Raw genomic sequence first — 12,962 nt, 5'->3', positions numbered from 1 at the left:
CCTCCCTAGGGAGGTGTTTCAGGCACGTCCAGCTGGGAGGAGGCCTTGGGGAAGACCTAGGACTAGGTGGAGAGTTTACAGTGGTGTGAAAAAGTGTTTGCCCCCTTCCTTTTTTTCCTGTTCCTTTGCATGTTTGTCACACTTAAGTGTTTCGGAACATCAACAATTTAAACAATAGTCAAGGACAACACAAGTAACACAAAATGCAATTTGTAAATGAAGGTGTTTATATTAAAGGTGAAAAAAAATCCAAACCATCATGGCCCTGTGTGAAAAAGTGATTGCCCCCCTGTTAAAACATACTATAACTGTGGTTGTCCACACCTGAGTTCAATTTCTCTAGCACACCCAGGCCTGATTATTGCCACACCGTTCACAATCAAGGATCACTTAAATAGGAGCTGCTTGACAGTAAGGTCACCAGAAGATCCTTAAAAGCTACAATCATGCCGAGACCCAAAGAAATCAGGAACAATGAGAAAGAAAGTAATTGAGTCTATCAGTTGGAAAGGGTTAAAAGCCATTCCAAAGCTTTGGGAATCCAGCGAACCACAGTGAGAGCCATTATCCACAAATGGCAAAGACATGAACAGTGGTGAACCTTCCAGGAGTGGCCGGCCGCCCAAATTACCCCAAGAGCGCAGCGACGACTATCCAAGAGGTCACAAAAGACCCACAACAACGTCCAAAGAACTGCAGGCCTCACTGCCTCAGTTAGGTCAGCGTTCATGCCTCCACCATCAGGAAAAGACTGGGCAAAGTTCCAAGGAGAAAACCACTGCTGAGCAAAAAGAACATCAAACTGTCTCAATTTCTCCACAACACAACTTGATGATCCCCAAGACTTTTGGGACAACATTCTGTGGACCCAATGGACAAAAGTGGAACTCTTTGGAAGGTGTGTGTCCAATTTTACCGGGCTAGAAGGAACACTGCGTTTCAAAAAGAACATTATACCAACAGTAAAATAGTGGTGGTAGTGTGATGGTCTGGGGCTGTTTTGCTGCTTCGGGCCGGAAGACTTGCCATGGTAAAAGAACTGAATTGCTGTCTACCAAGAGATCCTGAAGGAGAATGTCCGACCATCTGTTTGTGTACTCAAGCTGAAACGAACTTGGGTTCCGCAGCAGGACAATGATCCTAAACACACCAGCAAGTCCACCACCGTGGCTGAAGCACAATGAAGACTTTGGAGTGGCCTAGCCAAAGTCCTGACGTGAATCCTATTGAGATGTTGTGGGTATGACCTTAAAAAGGCCGTTCATGCTCGAAAACCCTCTAATGTAACTGAATTAGGACAATTCTGCAAGATGAGTGGGCCAAATTCCTCCAGGACTCTGTAAAAGCCTCATTGCACGTTGTTGCTGCTAGGTGGCCCAACCAGTTATTAGGTTTAGGGGGGAATCACCTTTTCACACAGGGCCATGATGGTTTGGATTTTTTTTCACCTTTAATAATAAACACCTCCATTTACATACATTGTGTTTACTTGTGTTGTCCTTGACATGTGTAAATTGGTTTGATGTTCCGACACACTTAAGTGTGACAAAAGCAAAGGAACAGGAAATGAAGAAGGGGGCAAACACTTTTTCACACCACTGTATATCTCCAACCTGGCCTGGGAACGCCTCGGGACCCCCAGTCTGAGCTGGTAGATGTGGTTCAGGAAAGAGAAGTTTGGGGTCCCCTGCTGGAGCTGCTGCCCCCGCGACCCGATACCGGATAAGCGGATGAAGATAAATGGATGGATCAAATGCATACTGACTTTCAGGTCCAGCTGACACCGTATGCTGGAAAAGAAGCACATATTGTCAGCAAAGTTTCATACAATTAGCCATAAATAGTGGACGCTGCTGTGAACGTTTGTCCCTCTGTTTCTCACACAGACCTCAACCACCATTAATGTTAACATTGTGGATGAGAACGATAATGCCCCAGAGTTTCCTGAGGAGGAGTACGTCACAGTTTTGAGCGAGGGTCCAGACACAGTGGGTGCCACCATCGCCACGGTAAAGGCCATCGACCCAGATGAAGGTCTGAACGGCACCTTGCGATATGCTATCGTGCAAGGAAACCTGATCCAGACCTTTAATATAAACAACATCACGGTAAGACATGATAACTGCTATACTGTAGTGTTACAAGCAGCTGCAAAACAACCATGCATCAATCTTCTGTGTATAATATGTACGTGTCTGCATTTAGGGGAGGATTACAGCCGTAAAGGAGCTGGACTACGAGATCAGCAACGGGCACTACGTATTGGTTGTCACAGCTACGGACCAGTGTCCAAATCCTGCTCTTCGCTTGACATCTAGAACAACAGTAATTGCAAATTAAACACACTCTTTTTAAGCAGCATTTTTCTAATAAATAATGTATAGGCTCATAAAGAAGTAATCTCTCTCAATCATCACTTATGACACACTTGAAGTGTGGTGGTCTCTGTACCTGCCAAGTAAAAACTCCAAGCATTTGCTGGTTCCAGCTCCTCCAGTGTGGTGATTTTCTGTTTTTCTCTATTTAGTACAATAAATGTTTACCTTTGGACTGTTGGACAGGCAAAATCCATCCTTATATGTGCACATGAGTTTGGTTGCTTTTCTACATCCTTCACATTGTCACTACTTCACATGCAGAGTAAAACCCTATGATGAGTGTTTGTGGCAATGAAGATTTGCATCCAAATCTCAAAGTGGGAATTTAATGTCCAATTTAATTGTGGAAACCTCTTATTTACCTTCGGAAATGTGTTATGATATAGTGGTAAGGTAGCCATACATGTCAAATCTGCATGTAGAAAACAACTTTACTGCGAACTAGGATGTGTTTAGGTGATCTGCAAATTTCCCTATTATACAAGATGTGTTAAAATCTCCCTCTCCCTCCTTCTTTAGGTGCTGGTAAATGTCCTAGATGTGAATGATGTGACACCCACTTTCCCAAGAGCCTATGAGGGACCCTTTGAGGTGGCTGAGGGCCAGCCAGGACCTCGAGTCTGGACTCTCAGAGCCAGTGATGAAGACTCTGGCCTAAATGGCAAAGTGGAGTACAGCATCACTCGTGGAGACCCCCGGAGTTAGTATTACATTGTTCTGTGGAGAGAGTGGTATACTATTAAATCCTTACTATGTGTCTCTGAGCCTCTGTTTTTCTGTCAGATGAGTTCATGGTTTCTCCAGTGGAGGGCGAGCTTCGGGTAAGGAAGGATGTAGAGCTGGACAGAGAGACAACAGCCTTCTATAACATCACTGTCACAGCCCGAGACCTGGGAACCCCGTCTCGCAACAGCTCGGTGGGGCTCTAGAACACAAACACACACATGCAAGCAGGCACACACCCTCACCATATCCTTTTGAGCAATCAGGATCTGTGTGGCACAAATGCTATGTATATTTGACCTACAGACAATCTAAGTACTTATTGTTCGGAGGCATAGGTTTGAAGTTTTATTGTTGTCTTGGCATGTTTTCTTCAGGTCGTGGTGGGGGTCAGTGTACAAGACATCAACGACAATGACCCAGTCCTCCTGAACCTGCCTTCCAATACCAGTGTGAGTGAAGGTGCCACCATACACACCTCTGTGGCCCAAGTCCAAGCGCAAGACGCAGACAGCGGACGGAACTCGCTGCTCACGTATAACATCACCGATGGCAACCAGGATGGAGCCTTCTACATCAGTGACACAGTGAGATAAAGGGGTGGGGTGGTTTAAAGAGTGACTTTACACCCCCTGAAAATATTGTCTTTGCTGTCCTTCAGTGGTTTAACTTTTCACCATGCTTCAGTGAAGTACAGGTGTTCTCCAGGACATGGTGACATCACTATTATGTGTGGTTCAACAGAGCATACCAATATGATGCTGGGTGTTCAGGGGTAAAATAAGCTTGAAACTGGGGCCACAAAACACTGATTGCCATCATGCTGTTAAGTTACTCTTTAAGTAGAAAATGGAGGAATTTTACTTACTGATGTTGTAAAGGTGGGGTAGGTGGTTTAAAAAAGGGAAGCATAGAAGAAGAAGTGTGAGTATTGGGACTAGCAGCTCCCAGATTTGATCATGCCCTTTCATCTACAGTCTGCACTTACCACTTGTACAGCCTTGCTACACATATAATTACAGATGAGCAGATGTTGCCCACATAAACATTTGTGGATTTACAGCATAAATGTCTTACAGAGTATACAAATATTGCATGTCCTTCAGAGAAGGGAAAGTGAAGAGACTTTTATGGCGCTTACCCACTGCTAGTACCAGCTCTCTTCGGCTTAACTCGACTCCACTCCCCCTCCCTGCCCCGTCTTCCATTTTCCATTGCAACGCTGCCGAACTTGCCGTGACCTAATGCGACGCAGGTACAACAGAACATCGAAGGTGTGTTGTTTTTGATTCTCGGCAGCCAGAGAACAAATTTACTTTCAAAAGAAGGTGGAGGCAGCAAAAAAACAAAACACCACAGGCTAAACTATTGGCAGGTTTGTGCAGGACATCCCTGTCTGTCACTAGTAATGATGACCCAGTGATTAGTGACGATTCTCTCCAACCAATCAGTAGTCTGCAGGTTTTCACGTCACCGTTTGGTATCACCTCAGCTCACTTAGAACCTCGACGGAGGTGGTACTATAAAATATCTGTTAGCTAGTACCAGGTACTTTTTTTATAATGGGGCAAGTAGAGTCGAGGCAAGTTGATCATGTACCAAGTAATGGAAAAACGCCAATACTAGTACTAGTACTACTAATACAATTAGCACACGGGTAATATATAATAAAACATACTATCATATCAAGACTGAATGTATTAACACACTCATCTTCCCTCTTCCTCTCTGTGTCTGTCAGACAGGTGTGGTGAAGGTGAACAGACCCTTGGACAGAGAGCGAGTGGCTGAGTACAGACTGACCATCACTGTCAAAGACAACCCCGAGAACCCCCGCATCACTCGCAGGGTAATCCCACTCTCTTGTGCACATATACTGCAAGCGTTCACACGTTTCTACATTGGCAGTGGTCAATGGCAGCCACAAAATGGGCAATAAAATGTAACAATTTGGATTAATTTTCCTTATTTTCCCGAGAGCTTTTACCCTATTGACATTGCTTTAAGTCAAGCAATGCACAGTTCTCAACAGTAATACTCTTTTAGGATTTTCTGCACTAGAATTTCCTTTCAGAAAATTAGAGCGTTACAGGACACCTTTCTTTGTGCGGGCATTTTGTGATTTAGGCTGGTAAACTGTGATCAAGGATTGTTGTAGGTTTTTGCTAGGATGCATGGCCCTACATGTACATCGCTAACAATGAGAATCTCATGCACGTATTTACAGTTACACCCAAACTGCAGTTGCAAGGTTTTTCTATAAAAAGAGTATGGCCTGCTCATTGCCTCTGTGGGAGACATGAGAAACTTTTCTAACACAGAGATGCAAAAAATACAACCACCAGCACTGTGAGAGCAGCCTGCTGATGTGTGGCGTGTGCACAACACAACAATTGCAAAACCTGTCTATTCTGATTTCTTTGTAACAGAACAGTTCTTTGTTGAAATGTACTTCTTTGAGGGCTGATCAACTTACTTTTCTCTCCTCCTTACTCTTTCCCACTCTATTCTGAGCTTTACTTTATACCACATAATCCTCATATTATTGTTTTTTCATCCTCCCACACCACCAGGATTCAGACCTCCTGGTGATCACCATTCTGGATGAGAATGACAACAGGCCTATATTCACCATGACCAGCTACAGGGCTGAGATCACAGAGAACTCTGCAGCAGGTAGCACTCAAGCTGCTGTGTCTCTCTCTTTCTCTCTCTTTTCCATTGAGTGGGGGTGATCTGAAACTAATCTGAAGTACTATCTAACACTGTCTCCCCCACTTCCTGACTTTGTTTACTACGGCTTATATTCAGTGACATTTCTTTTCACCTTTTTCACGCAGTCAGTTAGATTATTTAGATGCAGAATATGACAGAATGAAGTCTCTTGATTATCAGATTTATAGTGGCAGCAACATTTACCATTTTCTTGGCTGTTATCAGTGACAGGAAGCCACACTTGCTTTCCCCAAGACTAATCTCAAGTCAAATTTACCTAATTTACAGCAGACACAGGCTTTCTGATGCAGTGTAAAAAAATTCTAATCTAGTCATTTTACTCATTTATATCTGCCCCTTCTTTAGGCAGTACTGTAACAGTGTTAAATGGGCCAGTTGTGGCTGAGGATAAAGACATTGGACCCAATGCTGTGGTGAAGTACCGCCTGCTGGGAGCCAGGGTGGACCTCTTTACTGTGGATGCTGTTTCTGGTAACATTAGAACTCCTCCGCAAATTGACATAGAGAGAAATGTAAATGACTGCAATGCAATTTTTAAAGTCTCTGTATCTCCCTCTAGGTGTGATTCGTGTGCGTCAGGGGGCAAAGTTGGACCGTGAAGCATTCCAGGAGCCTCGGATAGAGTTGTTCGTGGTCGGGGAGGACATAGGAGGTTTAAACAGCAGTGTCCCTCTCACAGTTACCATCCTGGACCAGAATGACAACCCTCCTGTCTTCAGCCCATCTAGTTTCACTGTTCGCATCCCTGAAAACAGCCCCACTGGTGAGTCCAAGGATTGTGTGTATGAGTGGACTAGGAGCAATATGACTTGGATGTAATCCCCATTCAACAGCTTCAGCAACAATTTGCGAGTGACACAATAGTATATTGGCTTGACAATTTAAAGTTCCTTCCTACAATTATATGCACTTTGTGTGTGTGTGTGAGTGCGTGCGTGCGTGCGTGCGTGCGTGTGTGTGTCTTCCAGGTGTGGTGGTGACCCAGCTGTCCGCCACCGATGCGGATTCTGGTTCTAATGGTTGGCTGATGTATCGGCTGGAGAGCGGCGCTCAGGACCGCTTCGTGGTGGACTCGCTCTCTGGTGCTGTCCTGGTGGGCAACACCACCCTCGATCGAGAAGAGCGTGGGTCCTACCGCCTGGTCGTCATGGCAACTGATCGAGGCACACCCTCCTTGTCTGGCACGGCCACCCTGACAGTCATCCTGGATGATGTAAACGACTCACGACCCCGTTTCATAGAGCCTATAACCATGATAAATGTCAACGAGTCCACACCGCCAGGTGTTGTGGTGGCCACGCTGACCGCCGAGGACCCTGATCTAAATCCCCGACTTGAGTATTACATCATCTCAGTGGAGGCAAAGGATGATGGGAACAATCCAGTTGCGGGCCTGCAGGGTTCCTTTGGCATTGACTTACACACCGGTGAGACATGGATCTTACCTTAATTCAGTTTCTTGATCTACAAAGTTTAATTTTGACTGATGATGATAGAAAGCCAATACATTGGGTCTTACTTTTACTTTTTGGAAAATGCATAGACATGTGTTTTGGTGGATTTTCAGGTGCAGTATTTGTACGCAACACACTTAACAGAGAGCTGGTAGCTACGTTTGAGATCATTGTGTCTGTCCATGACAACGCCAGTGAAGTTATTGACAAGTCAGTCAGTGTTCCCAACGGTAAGTTCATTTTCCAACATGAAAGTTATCTTCAGTTTCATACATTCAGTAAGATACTTTTACTCTGTATTTCTCTGGTCATTATGATCTTCTCCTCTACAGCAAGACTAACCATCAACGTGTTGGATGTAAATGACAATGCCCCTCGCTTCCGGCCCTTTGGAGTGTCCAACTTCACAGAGCAGATTTTAGAAGGAGCCCAGCCAGGCACAACACTGCTGTCAGTAACAGCTGTGGACCCGGATAAAGGTCCCAACGGCCAGGTCTTCTACCAGCTGCTCAACCTGCCCCGAGGGGGATACGTTAGACTGGAGGACCCTTCCACTGGTATGACCAACAGCGCACATCAGCAAGCAGCTGTAGGCTAAAACATTAACAGTAGTGAGCATATGTTCAAATTCATGAACGCTGTAAATATAAAGTAAATTTATCTTTCATTTAAGACAAGTTTCACAAAAAGTGTATTGCTTTGACATTCCTTGCTTGTTGTCATGTAAATGCAGAAGATTAGTATGCGCCAGATGAATCCTAACTGTATTAATGTTACAAATGTCTCAGGTAAGATTGTAGCCAACCAGACGGTGGATTTCGAGCAGGTGCAGTGGCTGAATTTCACCATTCGGGCCCAGGACCAAGGCAGCCCTCCCAGGATAACGGAGCTGCCAGTTTATCTGCGCATAGTGGACGTGAATGACAATAATCCAGTCTTCCTACAACCCTCATATCAGGTACTGAACAGAATATCAAGAAACAAATTGCACCCACCAAAGCAGAATTGAAGCGTGCTGCTAAAAAAGGGAATATTAATTTAGTATTTTTATGTTCTGTTTCTTGGGATGTGCTATATAAAAACAGGTGTTCGATATGAGTCTTTGTCTGTTTGTAGGTGCCTGTGTTTGAGAATGTGAACCTCGGCACCAACATAATTCGTGTCAGGGCTACAGACGCTGACTCTGGCCTCTTTGCCGTCATTGAGTACAGCCTGGTAGACGGGGAAGGCAAGTTTGCCATTAAACCATCCACTGTGAGTTAACCTGTACACTTGCGCAACAGCTCAATTAGCCATCCCAACTACCCCCTACTCCCTATCAGAGCTGGGTGTCCACCTTGACTGTCTTCCTGCCTGGAAATGAAAGTTTAAACAAAGCATGCTAAAGATAAAGCCAATCCACATATTTGCCCTCCATGCTCCATTTCTGTCACACACTCAAATAAATGTCTTGATTCAACCACCACTCCCAGCCAGCCTGTACTTCCTTCCTAATCTATCCCTTTCCTCCGTGTCAGGGAGAGATCAGCATCCTTTCTCCTCTGGACAGAGAGACAAAGGATCACTACACTTTAACTGCTGTTGCCCGGGACAACCCTGGCGGCAGCTCCAACAACAGACGAGAGAATTCTGTCCAGGTAGAGAACACTGGCTGTGATAACACAAGAAAATCGTGTGAATGAGGGTTTGATTTTATTTGAGCAAACCCTTATCAGGTTGTGAAAATGCAAATAAACATGAATTAGGGCTCACCGATGCTGAACTTTAGAGACAGGTACTTATCCATGGTTTTTTAGAGTTAAAAAAAAGTATTTCAGACAACGTGACATACAACATAAACAAACCTTGAATATAAGTAATCCTTAAATTGGGTCAAACATATCTTTTGCATTTCTGTTTCTTAGTGGAGGACGAATACACTGTTGGCAGTATGTGATAAGCTGAAACATGCCGATGTACTGGTCGGGTTCTACGTGAGCTTTTCTAGACTGTAACCTGGCGTCAGGAACATTCTGTGTTTGAAACTTAATCTGCCTGTCGATGTATGTCCAGGTCCTGGTGACAGTTCTCGATGTCAACGATTATCGTCCACGTTTTACGGAGCAAGTGTTCAGCACCAGCGTGTTTGAGAATGAGCCCAGTGGAACATCTGTTATCACAGTAAAGGCTATTGACCTGGATGAAGGAGAAAATGGAGCAGTACTTTACAGCATGCTGGGAGCCTATTCAGGTAGTAATATCCTAAAATAAGCCTCAGTAGGGTCACCTATCTGAATATTCGGAATGAACTGTCTTTTAAAGTATAATCATCCACGTTATTACAATACAGTTCAGCATTAAGCTCTCCAATAAATATCCACGTTGTTGTCCTTTTTTATTACATATTTAGTGGTAAGAATGTTGCTCAAACTTTGAAAGGGCATGTGTGGGGCAGTGTATGGTTCAGCATTCATATCCATAGCTGGACCTTATATTTCTCTGTCTTTTTAGATGCGTTCTCCCTGGATCCAAACACGGGGCTGATACGTTCTCGCCGTCTGCTCCAGTCTACTGAACGTTTCAACCTGACGGTGGTGGCTACGGACCAGGGGCGTCCTCCCCTGTGGGGCACTGCAGACCTGATAATTACAGTCATAGACGTCAATGACAACAGACCAGTGTTTGTCAGGCCCGCCAATGGAACCATCATTCATATCTCAGAGGTATCTGCATTAATGTGTCCCGCATGTCATTGTTGTCCTCTCTTTGTGTGATTGTAGCATTTTTATGCCTCCATTAGGCATTTTGTTTTCAGATTGTCCTTAAATGCGTACAGTACATCTCATTCTTCCCTGGACAGAATCTTCTCATATTTGCCACAGACGTCCACTTGGACTCAAGGATGAACTAGATTTTTCAAAAAAAAAGTTCAAAGGTCAAAGTCACTGTGACCTCACAAAATGCATTTTAGTCTAATAGGATAACATGATAAAGGGATTACATTTATATCCCACAGGTCAACTTCAGTGTGATAATGTTCTGCAAAAACACTTTTCTGGCCATTAATCAACGCCATTACTCAAGATCAGAAGGGGAAACATTTGGTTGCGAGCTGAATTGGTGACACTAATCTTGGTTGCCCATCTTGAAACTGTGGTTATCTTCTATGCTGCTGGGTTGAAGATGTGTGTGAATCTGCCTCACTATGGAGGACTAATGGCGTTTTTCCTCTGCATGGTACCTACTCGACTCGCCTTGACTCTACTCGCCTTTTTTGGTTTTCCATTACGAAAAAAGTCCCTGGTACCTGCTAACAGGTGCTTTTTATAGTACCACCTCTGTCGAGGTTCCAAGTGAGCTGAGACATACCAAAAGGTGACGTGAAAACCTGCAGACTACTGATTGGTCGGAGAGAATCGTTACTATTCACATCATTGCTAGCAACAGATCGGGGTGTCTGGGTGTCCTGAACAAACCCGCCGTGTTTAAAATGTATGTATGTATGTATGACCAGCCATGCTCGCCTCACGCATGAGTTGGTACTAATCTGCAATAAAAAAAGGACAGGGCACCACGGGCAAGTCGAGCAGGTACCATTAATCTAAACACGCCATTATTGCAACAAATGCAACATCAAGGAGCACTATGGTGCTAAGTCAATGAGGCAGTGGCTCACTGTGATTAGTTGAGTGAAACATTTACCAGAAATAGCACATTTTATAAGGACAATGAAATGTTATTTCATTTGGATTAGTCACATCTAGCCAGCACCCAATCAGCTTCATAATGTCAGTATTGGGGAGAATACCAATATGGCATATTGGATGTATAGGTCTACCAACAAAAACATAAAAAAGAAGAAAGTTTGAGTTACCCAGCGGTTTGGTTTAGCACCAAACTCCTACTTGTTTCCACTGCCCCTAGGTGGCCTTTTCCTGGCTTAATGTAACTGTGACTAATGTTACTTATTTACACCTATGCTTTTTCTACTGAGACATGTCCAAATATCTGCAGGGCAAAAGGTCCAAATTTTGACTTAAGTTCTAGAAATCATCTGTAAACCTTTTTGTTACAGTCAACCTTTATGGTACAAGGTAAGAGGTTTGTGCAAGTACATACTGACAGTCTTCGCCCTCCATGTAGGAGCAGCCCCCAGGCCTGCCGGTTTACGAGGTACATGCAACAGACTCTGACGAGGGGGTGAATGGAGAGGTCCGCTATGGCTTCCTGCAGACTGGGGCAGGTAACAGAGACTGGGAAAACTTCCGCATCGACGCCATGTCTGGAGTCATCACAACTACTGTGAAACTGGACAGAGAAAAGCAGGCCCTCCACAGCGTGAGTTAACTTTGTGGGTGCAGTAAATGTACTTAAGTGTGTAGGTATGTATGGCTCTAACTGAGTGCAAACCCCCCTCTTAGCTCGTCATTTTGGCCCGCGACATGGGCCAGCCAGTGCCTTACGAGACAACACAGCCTCTGCAGGTGGCACTGTTGGATATTGACGACAATGAACCTGTCTTCCTTAAACCACCGGTGAGTATGAACTTGTCTAAAAATGTCCAAATGTGATTATCTGTACATATACAACTGTACATATATACATATATACATATACAACATATTAACTGTGTGTGTGTGTGTGTGTGTGTGTGTGTGCGTGCGTGCGTGTGTGTGTGTTTGCGTGTGTGCACCTCAGCGTGGCAGCTTGCCTTATCAGAAGCTGACGGTGCCTGAGCACTCCCCTCCAGGTACTGTGGTGGGGAATGTAACCAGAGCTGTGGATGCTGATGAAGGCTCCAATGCCATCGTCTACTATTTTATTGCAGGTAATAAGTGACCTAGAGACACAGCAACATGTTTGATTTTATTGTTCATGTAAAAAAAATGTCATGCAAAGCTTTTCCCCATGTGTGAAATTATTAATATTAACCCACCCAAAGTAAAACCCTGGAGATTAAGAGTAGAGGATAAGGAGTTCCTCCTTATTTAGATCCATGTCTGGAAGTTCTTGTGTCGATTGTAGGGTCTGATGAAAGTCCTCTTGCTTTAAAAGCCCAGGAACAATGAGGACATCTGTATAGATCCATCTTTCTTTTCCATTTTAAACAATAATCCTTTCCATCTCTTCCTGCAGCAGGAAACAGTGATGGAAACTTTGGCTTGAGTCTAGCTGGAGACCTGAAGTTGCTTAAGGATCTGGACCGGGAGGAGATCCCATTCTACTCTATCATCATCAAGGCTTCCAGCAACAGGAGCTGGACTCCGCCCAGGGGTAAGAGGGCAACACAGGCCCTGGACCCTGCTCTTGACCCCAGCCTGCTGGAAGTCCGCATTGAACTGGAAGACATCAATGACCAGACACCACGCTTCACTAAGGCGGAATACACAGCAGGTAACCTGCGTTGTTGTATGTGCAAACTGGTCTATGTTAAACTATAATATATAAAACCATAATTTCCCTCTTTGCTTCCTTGTTTCAGGAGTTGCAGCAAATGCCAAAGTGGGCTCCGATCTGATTAAGGTCATTGCTATAGATAATGACATCGGCAACAACAGCTTGGTTCAATACCATATTGTTACAATCCGCTACTTCCAGTCACAGAGCAATGGCAGTGAGGACGTTGGCAGCATCTTCACCATCGGTGAGCTCCCTCATGTACAATATTTGTGTTTCAAATATTTTACTACGA

At 44.4% G+C, this 12,962-nt stretch overlaps 1 protein-coding gene across 4 annotated transcripts in view; it reads left to right on the top strand.

The window, feature by feature from the left end:
* The window catches only part of cdh23 (cadherin-related 23), a 196,641-nt gene that overhangs the window by 175,400 nt on the left and 8,279 nt on the right, over positions 1-12,962 (top strand). For all 4 annotated transcript variants that reach the window (XM_032522253.1, XM_032522250.1, XM_032522252.1 and 1 more), the window contains 22 exons: positions 1,887-2,108; positions 2,206-2,325; positions 2,898-3,078; positions 3,162-3,295; positions 3,479-3,688; positions 4,843-4,950; positions 5,675-5,777; positions 6,183-6,308; positions 6,397-6,600; positions 6,806-7,264; positions 7,405-7,521; positions 7,624-7,848; positions 8,080-8,249; positions 8,408-8,545; positions 8,809-8,928; positions 9,344-9,521; positions 9,782-9,993; positions 11,414-11,608; positions 11,692-11,805; positions 11,969-12,098; positions 12,407-12,664; positions 12,753-12,914. In XM_032522253.1, the coding sequence (XP_032378144.1) occupies positions 1,887-2,108; positions 2,206-2,325; positions 2,898-3,078; positions 3,162-3,295; positions 3,479-3,688; positions 4,843-4,950; positions 5,675-5,777; positions 6,183-6,308; positions 6,397-6,600; positions 6,806-7,264; positions 7,405-7,521; positions 7,624-7,848; positions 8,080-8,249; positions 8,408-8,545; positions 8,809-8,928; positions 9,344-9,521; positions 9,782-9,993; positions 11,414-11,608; positions 11,692-11,805; positions 11,969-12,098; positions 12,407-12,664; positions 12,753-12,914 (3,886 nt within the window). The remainder of the gene's footprint in view (positions 1-1,886; positions 2,109-2,205; positions 2,326-2,897; positions 3,079-3,161; positions 3,296-3,478; positions 3,689-4,842; positions 4,951-5,674; positions 5,778-6,182; positions 6,309-6,396; positions 6,601-6,805; positions 7,265-7,404; positions 7,522-7,623; positions 7,849-8,079; positions 8,250-8,407; positions 8,546-8,808; positions 8,929-9,343; positions 9,522-9,781; positions 9,994-11,413; positions 11,609-11,691; positions 11,806-11,968; positions 12,099-12,406; positions 12,665-12,752; positions 12,915-12,962) is intronic.

The sequence above is a fragment of the Etheostoma spectabile genome, chromosome 8, assembly GCF_008692095.1.
Source record: "Etheostoma spectabile isolate EspeVRDwgs_2016 chromosome 8, UIUC_Espe_1.0, whole genome shotgun sequence".
NCBI lineage: Eukaryota > Metazoa > Chordata > Actinopteri > Perciformes > Percidae > Etheostoma > Etheostoma spectabile.
Note: the sequence above shows the minus strand (reverse complement) of the source record. Positions and strands in the feature narration are given on the sequence as shown.